Raw genomic sequence first — 23424 nt, 5'->3', positions numbered from 1 at the left:
GAGCTGAAATTATAGTTAAACAACACTTCACTTATCCAAAACTGAATTTAATATTAATTAAAAAAAAACCCATCATCATACTGGTCTCATGATTGTGCACTCTTTAAACTTTTTTGATGAAATTTAAAACGTAGTGCTTATAAATGGACTGTTATGCATACATCTTGAATATATAAACAGTTTTCTGTATGTTCAAACCGCTATACAGTATGTGGAATTTCAAAATAATGGTATCTTTAGCGACCTCTGGTGGCAGCATCAGAAACAACATCTGACCCAGGGAAACTGGAAAAAAGGACTGATAGAAAACAATATGTTCCACCAATTTTTCCCCGTCCGTCTAGCTTGTCTACAAACAAAAATAGACCATTTTAACAGAAGACATTGTGATTTGTCATTTGAGGTGTGATTTATAACCTGAACAATGGTTCAGTCCCAGTAATCCATGTCAGTGAACATGATGAGTTTGACAACTAAAACTATGAGAAACGTTCATTTATACCATCACTGTAGATGGACCACTGATGTAGCAGATATTTAGGTGTTAAAATGAGCATTAAAAACAGGTGAATAATATTGTCAAATGTTTATGTATTGTTTTATAGACAAAGATAGAAAAAAAAAACAAGGTTAGTTAAAAAAAACGTAAAGATCGGAAAGATAAATGGTGACAGCAGTGCAACTCAATTACTTTTCACTAATGGGCCTAATCCTTTTTTCCCAAGTGGCTTCACATCAAAAGGCCATACCTTCCTAAAATACACTTTACATCTCAGTTGTGTCACAGCTACAATGATTGATTGATAGATGAACGACGACTGAAGATTAATTGGAGTAAAGAAAATGTAATTTGTGGAGGTTTAATAAAGTTTCTGGTGAAAGCAAGCAAAGTGACTCACTTTGACTCAACTCTCATTTTGCTATGAACTTACCCATGGCACACACACACACACACACACACACACACACACACACACACACACACACACACACACACACACACACACACACACACACACACACACACACACACACACACAACAACAACACACACACACACGCTCACTTAAAATGTGCGCTTGGAGCAGTGATCAGGATTAAATGATGCATTAAGCATTTAATTACTCAGGTGAAGCATCGGTGTGCGTTGGCTGTCTGCTTTAATTTTATTAGCCGACACGTTTATGGAACGTGATCTCAAGTATCTGTGTGTTTGGCACTGCCTCACCTCAGGGACATGATTCACACATTTCTTTACGTGCATCTTGCATCTTGAACGCGTTTGTTTGAACGTGTGTACAGTTTGTGTGCTTGTTTGAATCCGATGTGACGTATGATTCAGAGCGCTGAGCCTCAGAGCACCTGATGACTATACTTTGTCCAGATGACATAACCGCAGTAACAGCTGCTTCACTTTTGTGGAGGATCTGAGTGGGAGGCGCAGTGCTTGACTTCTGGTGTTAAGTCCCATGCTGTAGCACTGTCGGTAATGGGATTGACCTAGAATGGAGTTTGGTGGTGTCTGTTAGGTTTTGCATGCGTGTGTGTGTGTATTTGTGTGTACATGAATGTGCTGAAGGTTTCTTGTTATTTCCTAGAGGTGTCTTGTACTTTCAGCATGAGGCTTGTAAGTGAAAAAAGTTGAGGTGTGATCCTGTTTCTTGATTTCCTGCGACTTTGTAATTACTTGAGGTTTAGATGTCAGTGACGCTTGCTCTGGTCCTCATCAACAACATGAGCTTTCAATTTGACACCTTCAGAACTACAACAGAGTATTTTGTGCTGGAATTTTCTAGGTGGGAAACAAAAGTCTGCATGTACATTTACATTTCAGGAGATACAGTTATCTGAAAAAAATAATACAGCCCATAGAAATTATTGAGTTTTTCACCAGACAGTATTTGAACTGGCAAACACTTTGAAACAGGGCCTCATACTACACTTATCTATAAAGGTGATGGACAAACAAATGACATAACATTTACATTTTGTTGTCATTTTTAATAATCTAAATAAATAGAACTGATTATTGACATGGAAAGTACACCCCAACATTTATCACACCTTCAAATACATTCAATTAGAATCACTCCTCAGGGAATAACAGGAAGAATGTGTCTTATGCCTCTGACATCGAGGCTTTGGTATTCCCTGTGCTATTGAAGTGTCATCATGCCAAGATCTAAATAAAGAGCTCTCAGGGCCTTCAGGAAAAAGGTTGTGGATGCCAAGAGGTCTGACAAAGGTTTAAAAAGATCTCCAGATTATTTAAAATCAATCATTTCACTGTGAGGGAAATCTAGTGGTGTAGATTTCAAACAACTGCAGCTTTGTCCATGATTGGTCACCCTCTTAAATTTAGCTTAAGAGCAGCATTTGATGCAAAAGGAGAATCTCCAAGAACCCCAAAATTGTACTACTGGTCTCAAAGTGCATGCGTCTACAATCAGAAAGAGATCACACAAATATGACCTGCATAGGAGGTGTGTCAGGAAAAAAGAAAGAAAGAAAGAAAGAAAGAAAGAAAGAAAGAAAGAAAGAAAGAAAGAAAGAAAGAAAGAAAGAAAGAAAGAAAGAAAGAAAGAAAGAAAGAAAGAAAGAAAGAACCATTTCTATCAATAAAGACCATTTCAGCAAACAGTTTGCCAGTGAACAAAAAGACAAAAAAATGTGCTGTGGACAGATGAGTCAGTTGATATGTTTGGTGCAGATCTAAAACAGCTCTTAAGGAGTAGAAACTCAGATCTTACGGTTTGACGTTGCTTTGTTGCCACAGCAGCTTGTAGTCCCCAATTCGGCTATGAATTCTGCATCATATCAAAGTGCTTGAAGATAATATGAGACCATCTGTCCGCAAGTTGAATTTGAAGTAGAAGTGGACTTTTCAGCAGAATAATGTTTATGCTTATTATGTCCGTCCGTCCCAGTCTCGTGAACACGTTATTTCAGGAACACCTCCAGAGAATATCCTGTGGTTAAAATGTTCACTTGGACTCAAGAATGAACTTATTCAATTTTGGTGGTCGAGGTCAAAGGTCACTGTGAACTTACAAAACGACTGTGGCCATAATTTAAGAATTCATGTGCTGAGTTTGACAAATTTCACACAATGTCTAACAGGATAAAAAGGTGAAGTGATGACATATTATATCCTAAACGTCAACTTAACTGTGACATTATAAGGAACAGAAGAGAAGACCATATTTTACATTTGGTCTAATATTAAACTTGTGACTCTAACCTTGGGTGATTGTGATTGATGATGTGTGTATAGCATTCATGTTTTAGAATTTGTAGTTTCTTTGCAGCAACATCCACATTTTAAGTATTGAAATAAATTAAAGAGCATTTATGTGCAACACTGTATTTTCTACAGGCTCTATGTGGATTTATGAACTTAAGTGTTTCTTGGTGTTTTGTAGTGTTGCTTGGCATTAGATACTCCACATGAGGGCGCCACAGTGCAACTGATCTGGTCTGCTGAAGTTTCTTGTGTCGCTCGTTGTATTTTGACTCCAGCCCATCGAGGCACGTTTTCCATGCATGTCATGCCTATATGTTACCATCGGATGGCGCAAAAACTCACGATATGTCTTTGTCCCTTTGGACAGTGGATTGCCTGCTGACAGGTACTGTGGGCGCTTAGAGAAAGCAGCGTGGACTCTCTACCAAACAACCATGTAAATAACTCGTGCGTCTCTGGAAGCTATTCATTTGCAGTCTGTTGTGCAACTGAAGCAATTTTTGTTTCCGTTTTATAAATGTATCTATTAACTGTTGTGCAAGTGTAGGTTCTGTGCATAAACTTTATTGGATATGCTCACTCTCACTGCCCTTTTTCTAATTCTTTAGCACGATCGTTTTCCTAAGAATACTGAGTGACTGATAGATCAAACACTTATTGATGTGCTGATAAAGACAAAGAAGGTGGAATTCTGGGAGAAGCTAAAGGGGAAATCAATTAAAAACAAAGTGTGACTAAAAGTTGTGTTTCTATATTGTGATGCCACTGTGTCGCCACACTAAGAAACTCCCCCATTTGCGCTTTTAATCCCAATTGTTGTTGAGAGTGATTGATACCTCCCACCATTGCGTGCTGTGGAGAGACGACCATTGAATCCAACGGCATAACAATGGCATCGCTGACAGGCAGTTTCACTCTCCCTCGGTCCTTCCTGCCTTTTTACCTGAACTGCACCTGTGGGCTTCATCATCTCCCGCTGCTTGCACACGCGACGGACGCACCGGGTGCGCGCATCACGTGCACTCTCGACCAGCTAGGGTTCGCATTGTGCTGAGTTGACTGGATAGCTGCGGGTTCATACAGCCTCGGCGCCTTAAATGGGAGCACATCACGCATTTGGACGACTTGCACCTTCTCTCCAGTAACTTTGATGGGGACTTCGACATTAAGCAGGGAAAATGCCTGTGATGAAGGGATTATTAGCGCCTCAGAACACGTTTCTGGACACTATAGCCACACGGTTTGATGGCACCCGTAAGTTTGCTTTCAATTATTTCACTCTAATCATTTCATCAGCTGTATTAGTTTTGGATTTGAGTGTTTGTTCCTTGGTTTACTTGGGTTTTATAATTTATAAGGGGCGTGAGAAAGCAGACTCACCCTTGGGTACATTAGTTCCTTTCTTCAACACTTGCAATTTTGTTTTATTGTCCCCGACGCAAATTGCCTTTCACTTAAAGTTGACACCACATATATCAAGCCCATTTGTTTTTCCCGAGATAGACTTTAAGCTTTCAGGTAACACCATATTGTGTTTAAATCAGACAGTAAAGGAAAGCTGGAGAGCTCCCATAGCATTATTCTGCTGAGGCTGTCGCTCTCCGTGGTGCTGATCTTTCAGCACCATGGACAGCGATAAAGGGTTAACAGGGCGCTCACACACCCAGCCTGCAGCTTCTCACCACACATTTGGACAACTTGTTCACAAGTTGCAGCCTCTGTGGTATATTATGTATAGATATGTCATTGTGAATCGTTTTGAATGAACTTTTTTTGAGTTCACACGTTCACTTTTGCAATGAAGTCCATCTTTCTTATCTCTGATTTATTTCTTTTTTTTGGCCGACAATCCTGCGACGGGTGCAATCTTTCCCCCCGCCGGTCTGAAACCAGCAGTCACATTTATCAAAGTTAATTGGTCGACAAAGTCATTACAGCAAGACCTTCCTCAGGCTGGGGCACAGGCATTTCTCAACTTTTGTCTGGTCTCTTGCTTCTCATCTTAGTAGTCCTCTGTTTTCATGATGTTTCATAATCATCAGAGATATTTCCTTTAATCTTCTGTTTCTCTTGGAGGATTCTTGGGAATCATTAATGTTTTCCTGCTGATGTTTCCTCCAGGTTTATTTCATGTGAGCTGCCCTACTCATTTTCTCTTCTCTGCTTAGTTTCAGCTTCTCCTCTGTTTTCACTTTTAGAGTTTCAGCAGAGGTGCTGTTGTTTGTCTGTTTGGGTAGCTGTGCAGGCCCTTAGGCTGTAGTTTTGCTAAGATTTCTGTGATTTAGAGATTGTGGCTTAAGTGTCCTGTCTTTGCTCATTAGTTCAGATGTCACTTTATACAATAGGAGTATATTGTATAAACACACATAGAGTCCCCTTTGTGTGCCTCAAAATCTGCCAAATATGTCAGACAAAGCACCTTTATCTGCTCACTCTGTTCCCATACTTGCCTACATCCTGCATTTAATTGCAGATTTCAACCCAAACTCACCATCCGACTTTACTTATATCCCCCTCTCTGGGTTATTCTGCCTTTCCTCTACTGTGTTCATACCACTCAGAGACACAATAATAACCAGAGACATCCATCCTGATTCCAGTCCCAATATCTGCGGGTTGAGCACCACTGTATGAGTGAGAGCAGGCTATATGTCGAGTGGCGACAAACATTCAGCCGCCTGAGCAGGGGCTCTGTCCTAACACCAGGGAATTGGAGTGGTACTGTACTTGGCACAAGTGGTTTGTCAAGCTCCATAGAATGAGCTGCTGTCCTTGAGCTGGCGAGGCAAAGGAAATTAACGTTGGATTTGAACTGCAAGATGGGGCAGACTGGGAGCAGCAGAGCCTGACGGGACAAATTGGGTCTGATGGCCTGGCCAAGAGCAAATATAAGGGAAGAGCTAGGTTCACTGTTATGTGATCCCCCTTGACGTCATCCAAAGCCCAGGTGGGCAGGTTGGACCTGGAAACAGTGATAAATGGATGAAACTGAGAGTAGGCAACTCTATCATGTGATTTGTATTCAGAGAAAAGGGTTTTTACATTTACTGGTGGCCCTCTAAATGGATATAACTCTTTTTCATGCTCACAAAGAGTGATATTCTCTTCCATGCTCAGACACAGGTTTATAAAATTACCTACCCCTTTCATAACCAGAGCCAACAGAGACAGTTAATAACTGGAAACACTCAGGATCCATTCTATTAACAGCTTTGAGGAGACACAGAATGCCGGCCTGCCCATTTGAATAGTTCAGATGAGGGTTGATGTTTAAATAATTTTTCTACATTTGGAGGAAGTAGCTGCTGTGCAATTACTCAAAATTCCTCGGGGAATGGAGGAGAAAATTAAAAAAAAAAAAAAAAAGTTCTAATTATGTCTCCAGCATCCCACAGCCGACACAAAATTGCAGATTATTTTGAGCAAAGTCATTTCATATATCAGGAGGTGACATTTTAAAACACCAAGAGTGTGTGTAAATCACTGTGTGCTTTGTGGACTTGTTGGTTGACAGACGAAAACACCCCTGATCGCTGCAGTTGGGTTTGTTGTGTACCTGTTTGCCTGTAATATAACTAAAATAACAGAGTCTGTCTGTGTCTCTGCTCTGTGATGACTGTGAAAATCCTGTGACACCTTCTGTCATCCCTCCAACCACATGCATCATCCAGGGGACTACTCTTACCTCCTGCACCTCACGGGTGCTATAAATCGAGGCGGGTGATGCTCGTCACAATCAAATATGGTGACTCAGGTTGTATATGGTAATTTGAAGAGTATCTATATTTAGGCCTTCTAAACCAATTTCCTATATTTTACACAAATCATTTAATCTATAAAATGTCAGAAAATAGTAACAAAAAACAAAACAAAAATTTCATTTGAATTTATAACACCTTTCATACAACAAATGCAGCTCGAAGTGCTTTACAGCAAGAAAATTACAAATAGTGTTTCACATAAAAACAGATTTAAAGGAGCATTTAAAAATATAGATAAGAAATGAGATGCATAAGAACAGATAAAATGCATAAAATTAAACACAAATAGAGTTAAAATATAAAATAAGCAATATGCATTTTAAAGGTAGTTCAAGTGCAAGCAAGTGCAAGAGAGCTTCAAGAGTAACTAGTTAAAGGCTAATGTAAAGAGATATGTTTTGAGCTTTCTTTTAAAAGTATTAACTGAGCTATCACAGCAAATTTCTGGAGTGAAATATCCAAAGAGTTTGATTTGGGGAGTTTATTTTCTAAGTTAGACTACAGTTTGTGTTCGGTGTTACTCTTTGGTGGGGTAATATTTTGGGGTTCATTCGCTGAGTGTTGAGGAGCATCATTCAACACTACTACGGTGAGAGCATGTAAAGTGAGAACAGTAAAGGACCAAAGCAGCTGCCCTGTGGAACCTCACAACAGCTGTCAGGGTTCTCTGACACTTGATCTCCAATGCTGACCTAAAGCTTCCTCCCTTTCATGTATGTTTTTAACCAGTTTTGAACCAGGTAGGCGGCCATCTGCCTCGACCGGTTAGAGTGAGGGGAATCCCAATACATTTTTTCTAGGTCAAGTTAATTTTGTCGCTTGTTTTGTCCAACCAACATCCAAAACTCAAACATATTGAGTTTCATATGATTAAGGACTAATTTCTGGTAAGAGGACTTAAACAATTAATGAACTATCATTATAATTGCTGATTAATTAATGAAATAATGAAATAATCATTGATTTTTTTTCTTGTTTTTAAAAAAGCACATGACCTAAAATACGGTTTTATATAGTCGAGTAATACATCATTTTTGTTTACTTCTAAATAGTATTGTATTATGTATGTTCTGTTTTGTAAACGTATGGAAACATGAATTCAGAATTAGTTGGCACTCACAGTAGAGTAAATATTTGGTCATGTCAGTATAGTTAAAATGCATAACTCTGAACTGAAGCTATCACAGCAGCCTCGTCACCAGTACAAAATACTTGCTGACTTGACTCTCTGTCAAACAATGGTGGCCTGCATTAGGGAAAGGGAGACCGTACTGGGCTGCCAGATTCAGCAGACGGTTTGGTGGTACAGTTGTAACAGAGGCCTGGGCAAAGTCTCCCAGTGTGCTGCCTCCCTCCCATCCTGCACCATTCTTCCAGACTGCTATTTTCTAGCTCTCGACATAAACTGTATTTCCAACTCCTCAAGGCAGGTAATTACTGTCACAGTAACACTGTGTGTTGAGTCGAAACACGATGGCAGTCGTAAGGTTTAAGTGTGGATATGAATGAAAGAGAGTAGAGAGTAGAGCAAGAAGCAGGAGATTGTGCAGCATTTTCCACTCCTTGCTGTTTTGTACCACTGAAATTGTGTGTGTGTGTGTGTGTGTGTGTGTGTGTGTGTGTGTGTGTGTGTGTGTGTGTGTGTGTGTGTGTGTGTGTGTGTGTGTGTGTGTGTGTGTGTGTGTGTGTGTGTGTGTGTGTGTGAATTTTCTTGAAATGCAGCACATCTAATTATGTGGTTAATAAGTATCGGTGGGGTCCCACATTGTGATTACCACTTGCTGCCAGGTGAATGTTTTAAAAACCCATTTGAGTATTGTGCACGTTAGTCACTTTCAGATGCAGCACATCCCACTGTCTCAGTATATTCTGTTGGTGTCCCTGTGGCTTAGTCACACCAGCAACCCTATGACCTGCAAGAAGACAGATGAGCTAATTACTGAGGATAAAACACCACAGGCCGCATACTGACACACATATGTTTCACAAAGGTTTATTAAAGGATAGATAGATAGATAGATAGATAGATAGATAGATAGATAGATAGATAGATAGATAGATAGATAGATAGATAGATAGATAGATAGATAGATAGATAGATAGATAGATAGATAGATAGATAGATAGATAGATAGATAGATAGATAGATAGATAGATAGATAGATAGATAGATAGATAGATAGATAGATAGATAGATAGATAGATAGATAGATAGATAGATATGTCATACAGCACCAAAACGAACAGCAACATTTTAATTTCCCTTAATAGATGCTTTAAGGGGGGGTTATTTTCCATTATAATTATGCTAACCTGTTTAAAAAAAAAAAAAAAGGCAGGTATGTCAGAAGATGACTGTGGAAGAAATAATGAGTGCACTTATGAGACTGTGAGGGAGTAATCAATCATCAATGACTGTAGTGCTGCAGGCCCTCACTCACTGGCAGTGGATTGGCACTACTATTCCAATTGTCTCCAAAACCCAATTAATATTGAGACTTTCTTTTAAAAAATAAACAGAAATAACGGTGTCTTGCTGGAGTTGATACAGCCCTGAGGTCCGCCATATGTACTATATTGTAGCGTGATTTTTACCCATTTGCTGTTCATACAGCAAGCTTTAAAACCAACAGTGTTTAAAATTGATATTGTATAAGAAGAAAGTTGCCTGTTTGCATTGCCTCAGGGTCATTTTTCAGGACACCTGGTGAATTACAGCTTGTTTAGCTCATATTAATTAGAAATGCGCTGTTTCCTACAACGTAATCAGCTGCATGTCATGTTTAAAGTGACAACATACCCGGAATCTACCTATTCAGTCACAGTAAACCAGCACACGTAAAAGCATTGGCATCGACTGTGGAAAATGTAAATTAGTGTGTTGAATTAATAGCAACCCAGCACTGTCCAGTCGCTTTAACAAGGCTTTGATAAAGTGTTCAGTTAAGATGACACAGCCATCATCCTCAGTACAGACTCAGCAGGCGAACACTGTCCTCACTTTAAGGTCACTGGACTTGATTATTGCTGTGAACTTAAAGGGGGGGAGAGAATCTCGTCTGTTCCACCAAACTTCTGGGACCTCTGCATGAGAGCCTCGCCGTCACCATGGACGTTCTGCCTTGTTATACCCCCTAATTAGTGAGATTTCTCTCCTAATCACCACCTCTAATGGACTCTCCAAAACGATCGACAAACGGGATTTCACCAGCGGAAGTCTGGACCAAGTCGGCCATTTTTAGACTTAATTAATTGTATTGGGTTTTCTAAGAAAAGAGAGGGAAGCTATATGACAGAAGTTTGTTAGGTAGACAATGGAGGGTGATAAAGATATTGATTTAGATAGAAAGAAAGAAAAAGCTGGGGCCTGCAAATGACAGGAATGTAATGGCCTATGTAATGTTTCATCCAGTGAGAACCGAAGGGAATTGATTAAGGCAGAAATGATTAAGGCTGTGAATTTGTGTAATAATTTTCTCTCTTCCGTTATGGTATGACCCGATTAACACCGTCTGATTGTGTGTGTATGAGTGTGTTTAGGCCTATTCTGCATGTTTATGAGTGTGTGTGTGTGTGTGTGTGTGTGTGTGTGTGTGTGTGTGTGTGTGTGTGTGTGTGTGTGTGTGTGTGTGTGTGTGTGTGTGTGTGTGTGTGTGTGTGTTGTGACTTTGACACAAAAATATAAATAATTGATAAAGAAACTTAAAATTTGGTGATACAAATGTGACATTAATTCCATAATCCCATTCTGTTTGTTAACACTGCATCCAAAAGACAGACTGAAGAGTTGTAACCTTGGTTGCCATGGTGTGTGTCAGTGGTTACTGTGGCAACTGTAGTGACTTTTTTTTGTGGTTATGTAACAGCTCGTTAGCACTTTCTTAGAGAACGACATGAATTTTGGCAAAAAGGTAAGGAGGTCTTTCCATCCATCTCCCCCACTTCCCCACCAGTCTTTACCACGCTCCATCTCCATCTTTCATCAGTCCACCTCTCACAGTTCCATCTCACTCACTTTCAAGTTTTCACATAACCCTCTGCCCCTTTCCCACCCTCATCTGTCTGCCTCTGTGTGTTTCTCAGCTTCCCTTTCTATTCCCCTTGCCTATCCACATCCCCCTCATCTGTCACTCTCTCATGTGTTTTGCCATCCATCTCGCTCTCTCTCCCTTTCTGCTGTGTAGTTCTGATGGTTTTTGCTTCCCGACCTTCCTCCTCCCTCCTTCTCTCTCTCTCTCTCTCTCTCTCTATTTCTGTGTCTCCATTGCTTCCTCATGCTCCATCACTCATCATTGGAATTGTTGTTATGGCTTAAATCTGTCTCCGTGGTTGCTTCAGATGGTGGCACGAGGCTGTGGAGGAGCTGGTGAAAGTTCATATGGAGCATTTGTGAGTGTGTTTAAAACTGGAGCACAGCAGTGTGTGGACAAGACACCACAAACACACACTCACTTATTCCCCACTATACCATCTGTTTCTGAGAGTGTAGTGAAGGAAAATACCTGATGGTGCAGCTTTGCTTCCTCTAACCCACCTAGTTATTTTAGCACTGACCTGCTGTGGAAATAGATTCAAACAAGTCCCCAGACTGAAATAACACAACATGTCGTTCCTCATACTCAACTGCAAACAACTGCCATGACCTTTTATCTGACCTGGTGCCCTTTTTGTAAAGACACCATATGTTAGAGTTGCAATAATTATTCATGTTTTCTCATCAGCATAGAGTTTATGTTTGTTTATATAGGCCCAAAAACTGCTTGATTAAGGTTAGGGAAGACCATATTTTAGGTTAAACAAACACTCAGGCTTTGTTCAGACTGCAGGCAAATTCGATTTGTTTCTCAAATCACATTTATTAGTTATTTGCATATGAGTGGATCAGATTTGATGTGGCCAGACAGCACCAACTTATCTTGCTGTGATAATGATGTGCAAAGAGCTACGCTGGTGACTCGGCTTTCCAATATGGAAGTTGCCAGCTCTGAAGTGGCAGCAGACAGTTTGTTTCAGCTTCTGCCCGTGAACTGTTGTTGCCAGGGTCTTTTAGAGCTTCAAAATCTACACTCTCCGATATCTCTGCTTCTGCTCACTCTGTCACTCTGAAAATGACGTCGTCACCGTGTGTCGCGTTGGGAGTGACGCAAGAAATCCAATCTGAGCCACCAGAGCGCCCAGACTAAGAAGCATCTGTAGTTTGCATCCGGTTTGCAAACATTGCATTTCTAGTGTTGTTGGTTTATTTTTGCTTTTTGGACTTTCGAAAATCAATCCAGATACAATCTGGATGTGACAAAAAACGGATTTGGGCTGGCAGTGTGGGCAAGGCTTAAGAGTCTGCATGAGCCGTGCTGGCACTTCTGTGAGGCTGTACTACGTGCATTTAATACAAATGAATAAAAACATAATTGCTGAGACATTTAATTTGGACCAAAGCTAATCTGACCCACTGACCAACCAAATATGACAGCCATAGTGCTGCTTGTGCTGCTGGCTTGGCTAAAAAAGAACGACTTGATTAAGTTGTTAAACCAGTCGTTGTTTGCCAGATCATAAGTGTTACTAGTCAGGAAATGTAAAACATTGGTTATTTTTCAGTTTTTTGACTGTTTTCTAGTGGTTCTGTAAATAATCTGTCCCAGAGAAGTGATGCATTTCAGAGGACGTCCATATAAAGTGGATTTTTCCTCATTAGGAGGAGGTGGGTTGGGTCGATGTTTTGAGATTGCTGTTCACATCCTGTTTCCAAACAAAAGTCAGGATAGGTTTTTAAAACTGTATTTACCGTTTTGTGCTTAAACCTAACCAGGGGAGCTGCTTTAAGAAACACTCATGTGAGTCGTATTTCAGGTAAGAAAGACACAACCTATATGGTTGTAAGGGTTGAAGGACTTGTTATTTTTATCAGTGTTTGAATAAATAACTGATGCCAAATTCTTTAGGAGATACTGAGAAACTAACCAAGTCTTCAAAGAACAAAAATTACGTTTTGACTATAATTACACTTGTATTGATAGCTTAATGTTGTAGAAATCATTTGTTCACCATCAAGGTACTTCAGTTGACTTTAATTGCTCTGTAACCATCTCTTTCTCTTCTATCCATGCCCTTTTTTCTCCTCTGCTCTCCTGCTCTCTTTCTTTGTCTCTGCTTCTCCTCCTCCCTCTATTCTCTGTGTACATGTGGGATTTCTCCAGCAGCTGTCAGGCAGTAGTGCAGAGCAAGAGGTGAAATGATCTATGAGCTTCTACATCGGAGAAATTAGCCAAAAGAAAATAAGGTTTTGGGAGGATACGAAGAGGGTGAGATGGATGAGAGGGGAGACAATAAGGAGTTAAAAAGAGGAGCAAAGGAAAGAGACACTGGGGGAGGTGGGAGAGGGAAAACAGTGAGATAAAATCAAAAAGTACTCAGACAGAGAGATGATTCCGATTTTTTTCTTCAGCTGAGGTTCAGGGTGCAGAGGAAAGATAAAAGTAGACAGATGATGCTTTTGTAGAGGCAGCGGGAGGGGGAGGTGAAGGTGAACGTGTGCGAAGAATGAAGGAAATAAATGGATCAGGGAAAAGAGGGAAGTCTGTTGGAATTACAAGAGGAGGGAGGAGATGAGGAGTAATTAGGTGGAGAGATCCAAAATTGTAGGAGGGACATAAGGAACAGCTGGAGATAAAGGAAGGAGGGAGTGAAGGTTGATCGGGGGAGGGATAGGGACAGTTGGAGTGATTGAGGGAGGGGGGTAGAGGGAGGGAAGAGAGCACAGGTAGGGAAATCTAGATGGGGGGGGGGGGCAGCCAAGGTGGGACATAATGCATGGTGCAATAGCAAAGGAGGGAGGGAAGGAGCCGGGGAAAGTAGGACAGTGGCAGGGAGGGGGAGAAGGAACAGTATAGAAGAAGAAAGATGAGGACATGTCATAGAGAAGACAAAACAACAAAGATACAGGATAAAGGAGAAGAAAATGGTTCTGTGCCAAAAACAAGTGTCAACCTGTTACAATGGTAAATGCTGAAATACCATTTGAAAATATTATACATTTATCAAAAGAAAAAACACACAGGGTGGCAGTTTGTGCTGATATTATCAAAAAGGGACAGAGGCAATTAAAACTTTGAAGACTTATTTTAAAAAACTATTTTTATTTCTGTATGAATAAAATATTTATGGCTAAATATATGGTGAAAAGTGTTCTTTATTAAAAGTTTGACTATAACAACAAAAAAAATCCAGATTTGTTCATCGATTTATGCAACATACATTTTTTTTCCAACTGAGTCTAAGGTCAATTCAAACCAAATCAATCTTTGAAATAACCAAAACTGTTCCAACTTTGGCAAAATACATTATACTTTCTGGGTTGTTTTTTTGCCACTTTGTTCACTTGGGTGCAGAGGCCGGACATACTGGGATCCAGTACTCATTATTTTTCCTTTTTATAGTACTTCTGTTTATTTATATATTTATTCAAAAGACCATATTTATAAGGAGAAACAGACTTCTTCTCCAACTGTTTTTGGTCCAAGTAACATTGATTTGCACACACCGGACTGTGCTCGTGCCAAACAAACTAAAACTAAAACCTACCAAATATGCCATTCATTTGCAATATGGAAATGTCTCGAATGGAGATTCTCAGCCTTGTGTTTGCTTGGTTCTTGTATATATTATGAAATAATAAGGAGATTTCATATACTGTACACACACAAAATACAGCATATCTGTCAATTCTGTGCAACCAAAGGAATCCTCTGCCAAATGCAGTATAGTCAATATTTCACTGTAAACATTCGTTTTCTGTCAGCACCATCCTCCTGTGCTCTGGTAGCTGCCACCAGACAGGCTGCAGCCCTTTGTTTAGGGCCCCGGACACTCCAGTAGTCCTGTCGGTGTCTCTCTTGCTACGCCCAAGTCTTAGGGGCCTCAGGTTTGACAGAAGCCGGTCCCAACGCCGGACCTGCTCTGACCATATGTCTGGGCTATTTAGCCAGAGTATTCTCATGTGTTTTTCTCTTTTACAAATGGATATCACAATCGCTGTGATGTTTTCATTCTCACTATGTTTCCAAAAATATTGCTTAAGGACAATGGATTTAATTTTCATATCATTGTTTACTACCTCTATTAGTAAAAGTAACATTTTACTAATCACTGAGATGTGGGAACCTGGATATTTAAAAAGAAGCCAGATGAGAAAATCGTGAGCAGATTAGTTTTTAACGAGCCTCTAGGTAACACAAACTTATTTGAGGGAGAAAATAGAGGTTGGCTGCACTGGAAACATCTGCCACAGTTGTACAGTTTTCTTGTGCAGTGATGGGTTCTCATTTGAGGCGCGCTCACTTTAAATTTGATCTCCAAATAAAGAGGTGTATAACCTGGTTAAACTCTTCAGAAGGCTTGTTTTTAACTCGTTTGATTGATGTCTCACATTTCTGCCTGTTCTCACCTCTTTTATGGTTGCCACTGTGTTCACAGATATCCTTAATTACTTTTCTAAGTACAGCATATCTTGATCTACAAAAAAAGGCAAAAATGAATTAGTGCAAGTCATAATCTCTAGATCCCAAGACAAAACAAAAACTGATAATTGTTCTGATTAATAGATATTGTCTTTTAAGACAAAGCCTGATGTCGCATATTTCTCTGATCCCCACACATTCATGGTCCAAAAGAACAAATAAAAAATACATACATAAATATCAGTGACATATTTTTCATTATGATGCTGCCAGAAACTCATTAGAGCACTAAATCTGCCACTGAAATGGTCCCCAACCAATCTACTATGTTTAAATCATGTTTGTTAAAAATCACAGTGCTCAGACATCTTATGAAATAAATAAAGATTTCACAAAGTATTGAGAGACAGACTTTTGTTTTTTGTTCTGTCATGGAAACAAAAATAAAGATTATGGCCAGCATAAAATTCCAGTCAGCCAAACTAATTTGGAAGAGATATTAAGGGGATCATCGAAATTATGTCCAAAACAGTTTGTTGCTAATTTTACTTCCAAGTGATGTTGCTATGTTCCCACATCTTAGCAAACATTTAGCTGAGCTTTAAGGTATAGAAATTATGACATTCATCCCAAAGCTTTAAAAATAGCAGAGCTCTACTTTATTCGCTATTACACAATACAGGATATGGTGTAAAATTACAGGAATCACAGTATTTTAGCGTGTGCGGGAAGCGTGCAGAGGCAACTGTTGATTGCCAGATGGGATTATAAAAAGGAACATGCTGCTGATTCCTCGTGAGAGACGCATACAAGAGTTTTGTTCTCCACTGTTGTATTCCCAGCTCAAATCTAAGGTGCTTTCCTTCAACAAAGCCTGACATACAACATAAAACAATTAAAGATCTGGGTTGGTGGAAAAAGGAATTATTGATGCAGGAAATGGATTTCTGTAATGAAATGTAATTGAAACAAGTTGCTCTGCGGGATATCTCAAGCAGTGGTTATAATAAAGCCCATGTCGCTTTGTGTGTTTGCGTATATGAATTTGTGATCATGTGTGTGCGACTGATTTATTTCCTGATTACACAGATGTCTCAAGTGGATTCTGTATAATCTCTGGATGCCAAATGTTTGTGTTTGTGTGTGTGTTTGTATTTTTCTATGCATTTCAGGGCCTAGTTCTGGCTGGTTTGACTGCTTATCAAATTACAGCAGGGCACACAAATATACACACCTATATCCACACACACACACACACACACACACACACAGACATGATAGAAACCGCCGTAGTCCACTGTTTTGTACAATGGGCATTGTACTGTAAACATTAGCTGTCTATCAGCACAGCTCAGCATCACTGCGCAGCACCAGCACTGTGGGTGTTTGTTTTTATAGATGGGTGTGTTTGTGTGCCATAACAGATAGATTCAGGTATAAACAGCTGGTCCACTTCAACTGGGTATTTAGTGCTACAGACACAACTAGGCTAATTAACTGTGATAGACTTCAGCAGTCAGAGGATTCTTTTTTTCTCCTTCATCAATCCAGCTCTTCCCAATTTATCCTCCACTCCTGCCTTTTCTGTCACTCTTTTCTTTTGAAATATTTCTCCTAAACACATAACGCAACTCCCCCTGAACGTATTATCAATTCAGGGTCAGTGTCTTGACACTAGGGAATGAGTTTCAAGAGCAGGATCTCTTATCTCTTCAGTGTGCAGATAAATCGGTCGCTTATTGAGGTAAATTGTAACAGGTAGAGAGGAGCCTCTTGACCAGTTGAATTTGCTTCCATATTTTTTATGTGAAGTTCCATGGGTTGGTGGAGATAGCTGAGAGGATAGAGCAGTGGTCTCACAGAGTGAAGTTGGTGCAATTTTCAAAGATGAGTTGGCTAAATTTCATACTGTCCATCTTCCATGTTGATGAAAATAATCACTATAGCTGCTTTTATCGATATGGATCAAATGATAACGTGTCATTTGAAATGTGTCTGCAAGAATGCAGGTGAGTTAAAATGATTACCAGTGTTCACTCTTCACCTTATCTTAATGGAGACTTTATCAAAACAGCATATTACTGATCTGAGAAGGAAATGCTAGAGGGCTTTTAATTTTAAACAGTAGCTTTAAATTGAAAGAGATAAAGGAAGTTGTGCCATTCAGCCTAATTCAGATGTTTTTTTCATTTAAACTATAACTCCATACAGTTCTAGTTGTTTTTGGCAGGACAAACAACACTATTATTCATAATCAATAAGATGTTCACGCAGAAGTGGTATCAGCATGTTGTGCGGTTAAACTGGATTGTAGTCACAGGTTGTTTTTTTTCTGATGCTAACATTACATCAACAAACTTTTAACCACGAGCAGTGGCACTTACGTCAGTTTGCTTCTCCCGGGCTACAAATTGTGCTGCTTGGATTGGATTTAACTTTTGAAGCTCTGCTGTATCACTTTAACTTGTCCTCATCATTGTATGGTTAATGTAATGTTACTGAGACTAGCCGCTGACAGAGAAAAGCATGCAGGCGAGGACGGGATCAGGTGAGGGTCAAGCAGTGCCCCCTGGGTAATGCAGTTCATTTTGGGCCTTAATGAATCGCTCAGATAATAACCTGATAATAATACCGGCTATTCGACTGAGTGTGATAGTTTCCATGAGTTAGCTCAAATGTTAGTCATGTCAACTAAGCTGATCTATCAAAATTGCATTTCAAGCTTGTTGAACTGAGCCAAAATGACAATATAAATAAATTATAGAATGTTTTTTGCTTAGTCAATTAAAGCTTAAAAACCCAACCTCTCTTGGCATTGCTATTTGGTAATATTTATACTTTGCTCTGCCAGACATTTGCAGTTCTATTAATCTGTGATTGTTAAGGGACTGGTACTGGCCTCGAGGGAGTCTTGAATGAATAGTTTAAAACTGTCATTTTGTCTTCTTGCCCAGAATTAAAATAAACTGATTGGATTTTTTTTATTTCACTGCATTCAGTGTAAAGATGTCTTAAACATTCTTTGAGGAGGTCAGTGTCTTTTCTTTCTTTTGATTGGAGCTGGGAGTTGAGTTAACCAAGGCTAAACTCTCCAAACTGTTTTCCTTTAAACAGAATCATCAAAAAGACATCAATGACTTTGAGTTTGGGCAGGAAAAAAGTATAATTCTATCACAACTTTGAGAGTGATGTCAGCAGCTCAGCTGCTCATGCCTTTTTTCATCTTCCTTCGTTGTCCTCCTCTTCTGCAGACAGCAACTTCATCCTGGCCAACGCTCAGATGTCAAAGGGCTATCCCATTGTCTACTGCTCTGATGGCTTCTGTGAGCTCACAGGCTTCTCTCGAGCGGAGGTCATGCAGAAGAGCTGTGCCTGTAAGTTCCTGTATGGGCCTGAGACCAGCGAAAGTATCATCCTCAGCATTGACGAGGCCTTGGAGGAGCGCAAAGAATTTAAGGATGAGATCATGTTCTACAAAAAGGCAGGTAAGCAATCGAAAGCTAATTTTGTTTCCAGTTGTGTCTTGGTGGTTCGTTCAGTTGTGATCATTTCCTTTATGCTCATGCTCTACCATACAACACAGGCTCTGTGCCTTCCCCCGCCATTCACCAATTAAGTTTTAGAATGAAGGACAGTAGACAAGCACAGAAAGCCATTAGAGAATGAATGGACAGAGTGATCACCATGTGGGACTTTGCCTTTTATATTACCATAAATGGATGGCAGTTCTCCGTGGCTATTTCTGAAGAAGCTCCATTTAAATTGGCATAGATGGGCTCATAGATGAAGCAACTGCAAGAGGAATGGAAGTATATCTTCTTTTATTGACCCATTCTCATTAAATGGTGATTAAACAAAGCCATCAGTCAGAAATGTCCCCCAGTTATTATTTAATGCTGAGAGACATTAAACTTTAATAGATGTCAGCTAGTGGCCCCTTAACCCTGTCTCCTTCAATTACACTGAGCCCATTTACTAACTGGTGTGTGCTGTATGGTTTGGTGTGTGACTCTGTGATTAGCCGGCTGACCAATAAGGGCAATTATGACAATTATTTAACACCACTGATGAATCTGTTGATTATTTTCTTGATCAATTAGCTGTTTGATCATTAAAATGTCAGAAAATTGAGAAAAATGTCGACCACCAAACTCAAGATGCAACCTAAAATGTCTATAACAAAAATATATTTAGTTTATCATTGTAGAGGACCTAAAGAACCAGAAAATATTTAAATTAAGACGCTAAAGTCAGGGAATTTTAGCATTTTTTTTCATTTGAAAATGACTCAAAATTATTATTTTCAAATAGTGATTGGTGATAGATGATTCATTTTCTGTCAATCAACTAACCAGTTAAATGACTAACCATCAGCTCGCCTGCCCAGTTAAAAAAAAATGCAGCCGGAAATAATGAGCACATCTATGCATCAGTGGCTACACGCTTGCTGTGTTCAGCTCTGCATCTAATTTCTGTCCCCCAGTCCGTTAGAAGCTATCCTAGACTTTCTATTTCATACTGGGGTTCATTCTTGACCTGTTTGACTTTCAATCTGAGCTCTTTTGAGACAACATATAGGCTACCATAAATCTAATAGTTATTATGATACAATAAATAAGTCCTCAAAAAAATGGAAATCTGTACACGTTCGACTGGACAAACTCCTTGCTTGACAGTCTGCCTGCTATTGCCTTTTTTTTTCCACTTTATTCATTCAGCCTGACATTGTGTTCCTCTCCGCCAACATCCTACTGAAAACAGGGTTATTTTGTTTTATTTTGTCCTAACCCCTCGGCAGTGAGTAATGAATCTTTCCCCACATCATCATTTTCAGTTGGCACTGAGAAGTGGTCGTGGTTGCTACGAGCAGCTCATGTTTTTCACATTAATCAAATGAACATATTGATTTAAGAGTTGTTGCTTCTGTAAGTTGACTCACCTCTTATCAACTTACAAATGTTGGTCTATTGTTTCTCTAAACGGGGCAACAGCCATCAATAAGCAGCACCAGACCTACTTGAAACCACACAACAATAAATCTGAGACGTCGGCTGAATTTGAAGGTCTGGAAGCAGATTAGCGAACTCCATCTCTCGTGGGATTTGATCAAAAGCTCCACAGTGGCGATTAAATGGACCTTGTGGTGATGTTGTTTTGACAGAAACTGCAAAGGTTGCCTATATGCTCTCTGACAATGATTAACACTGGTATGATGATGTGTGCATGTGTCAGATATTTGACCAGTTTTCTAAATATTTTCTTTGATTGACTTTAAAGCAAATTTAGCAGGCGGCTCAGTGCAGTTTGCCTACACACAGCTTTGCTAATACAATCACAGATGTGACTGTCTACACAACTCTGTGTCTCGCCTTGTTGTCTTTTATCGCACCCTACCATCTCCTTTTCCCTTCTTCCCTTCCCTTTTGTCATCTTTCATCTCCCTCTGATTCTCTCATGACAATGCTATTTTCTTTTCTTTTACCATCTCCACATTGTTCTGTCGGTGCCAGACTGCCATTTATGTCTCCCGTCTTTATCTTGCCGCCTCCCTTCTCTGCCTCAACCCGCTCTTTTCGTCTGCCACAGCAGAGTCCTGAAAGTAAACGCAGCTGATTGACTCAGTTTGTCCTCCGTCTGTCTGCCTGAGAAAAAAAAGAATGCTGCGTGTTCGCAATCAGGAATTCTCTCCCTCGCGCTGCGTGCTTGATAGTGCTGCCTTGTCTCGCAGGCATGCACACGCACACGCACACACGCACACACGCGTACACACATGAAGAGATAAAAATACTGTGACTGAGTTATCATCAGGCAAGGAAGATTTAGTGAGTGGGAGTGATGAGAGGAAACTCTGTGGAAAATCCCTCTTGATCAGCGATTCATTTCTACTTACTGAATAGAAAAGAATAAAGGTAGAGCAAAAAAAAATCTACTCTGAAGGCTCCCATCATGACAACATCAATGTGATATAAAAAGATTTTTGACATAAATTCTCACTTCAACAAAAAAAATTGCAATATATTTAATAATACAAACAAAACACAACTTTGACTTTATAACTTTCTCGCTCATAAACCCAAACAGTTGCCCATGTGCAGATCCAGACAACGTGAAGCAACATTAGTTTTCATTTCCAGTTTTCTGGCCATTCAAGTCCAATATTTACTCTCCTTCCACCTCTGGTCTAGTCTCAGCCAATATCATTGCAAAATATCTGTCTCTTAGCTACTGTGCTAAATGCTAAATGCAAGCTGCCCAATTGTCTGCTTATTGGTGCTGGGCAGACAGCCCTCAGTGGGTTTAACCATTTTGCTGGAAACAGCTTCCTTCTCTTGCTGAAAACAAGATTAATGAGAGCTGTGAAAGTAATTCCAAAGCTTTGATTTGGGAAACCAAAACAATAAGCTGAAAGAGACTAAAAAGTTGAGGCAAACTGCAGTCAAGAGATAATTCTCTGTGTGTACTTGAAAATGAGCTGGCACAGGATGATAGAGAGTAAATACGTTTTCTGAAGAGAAAAAAAAAACCTCTGTCCTGGGACATTATTTTGATAAATCAAGCATTGAACAGTAATACAACAATCAGCACAAGCACACTAATGCTGGTGCAGAAACACACCGATGCTGACCTGCAGTTCCTCTGAAAAGCAATCTATTTAGCAGGAGTTGGGACCTCAGAGATGGGTTCATCTCTTGCTGTGCCTGGGGAACAGTGGCTGGGTCTATTTAAAGGCTCTGTTTCCCCCGAGGGGCTTCTAAGTGTAGGAAGGCTCGCTAATAAGTCTGTGAGTCTGTGAAACTGTTGCTCTACTCTCTCTCTCTCTCTCTCACACACACACACACAAACTTGTATACACACATAGTAAACCCATTCAGAGTCTAATCAAAGATGGTGTTTAATAGTGTTAATAGGAGTGTTTTTCCCTTTCAGCGGTGCTGTTCTGGTGCCTGCTGGACATTGTGCCAATTAAGAACGAGAAGGGCGACGTGGTGCTCTTCCTGGCTTCATTTAAGGACATCACCGACACGAAAGCCAAAGTCATCCAAGAGGACAAGAAGGAAGGTCAGTATGTGTGTGTGTGTTTGTACTGCTGAATGGATTCTAATAGTTACCATACAAGAAAGAAAATTACCCCAAAAGACCCTAAATATTTCATTTTCAATTAGCATGGTTAAAAGATTCCTTTAAATTAGACTGTAACACAATGTCTGTGGTGAAGCTGAGAGAGATGGACGTTAAGATTACTTTACCAAAACTGCCATCTTTTTTTAACCCTTCAATCCCCGAGCTATTTTTTCTAAATTTCCACCTGACAAAACACCCTTAAATCCAGTCAGTAGAGCTACAAAACTGTAAGGATAGACTGAATGACCTAGGGCTCTATCAATAACCAACACCTGGGAGAATTTTGAAATACAAATCTCCTCGCTCTCATCACCAGGCCAGAGTGAGGCTGGAAAAACTCCAGCAAAAGTTAAAATTTGTATTTCCACTGAATCTGTAAATCAGAGAGTAAATAACATCCCTGTAACAATAAGTCAGTAAACACTGATGTTAATGGACCTGCTAAAATTCTCAACTGCAACTCGACAAAATTTGATGCAACAGAACTGAAGCACAACAAAATGCCCCATCCATTTTTGTCACAGTACTAGGTGGCCTCTTCAGTGAATGTGCAACGCTTGGTAACCTTCGAAAAATGGTGCCAGCTGTGTTTTTATAATAGATACAGCTCAATCCTGGTGCAGGGGCCTCCAGGGCGGAAAAGATTTGGTTATTTTGACAGATTTGTTCTGTAAGAAGCTGATTTTCGTGCTCAGTAGATTAGGTTTGTGTTTCATTTCAAACTAACCCTGTCTTGTTATATTTCTTTTACCAAATCCTTTTTAAGGAAAACATTAACCTGGGTTTTTTTTCAGCTCAATATTGTTTCTAGTAGAATAAGTGCTGTTTTTTTTATACTGCA

The 23424-nt window shown here is 39.8% G+C and overlaps 1 protein-coding gene across 1 annotated transcript in view; it reads left to right on the top strand.

Annotated features, from left to right (window-relative positions):
• Positions 1 to 4356: 4356 nt before the first annotated feature.
• The window catches only part of kcnh8 (potassium voltage-gated channel, subfamily H (eag-related), member 8), a 50603-nt gene continuing 31535 nt past the window's right edge, over positions 4357 to 23424 (top strand). Inside the window, exons 1-3 of the mRNA XM_069698611.1 lie at positions 4357 to 4498; positions 18713 to 18946; positions 22389 to 22520. Of these exons, the coding sequence (XP_069554712.1) occupies positions 4423 to 4498; positions 18713 to 18946; positions 22389 to 22520 (442 nt within the window). The 5' untranslated portion in view covers positions 4357 to 4422. The remainder of the gene's footprint in view (positions 4499 to 18712; positions 18947 to 22388; positions 22521 to 23424) is intronic.

This window comes from Brachyistius frenatus, unplaced genomic scaffold (assembly GCF_029030835.1).
Source record: "Brachyistius frenatus isolate BFR_SWC_R1_liver_20210118 unplaced genomic scaffold, ASM2903083v1 Contig_2, whole genome shotgun sequence".
Lineage (NCBI taxonomy): Eukaryota > Metazoa > Chordata > Actinopteri > Embiotocidae > Brachyistius > Brachyistius frenatus.
Note: the sequence above shows the minus strand (reverse complement) of the source record. Positions and strands in the feature narration are given on the sequence as shown.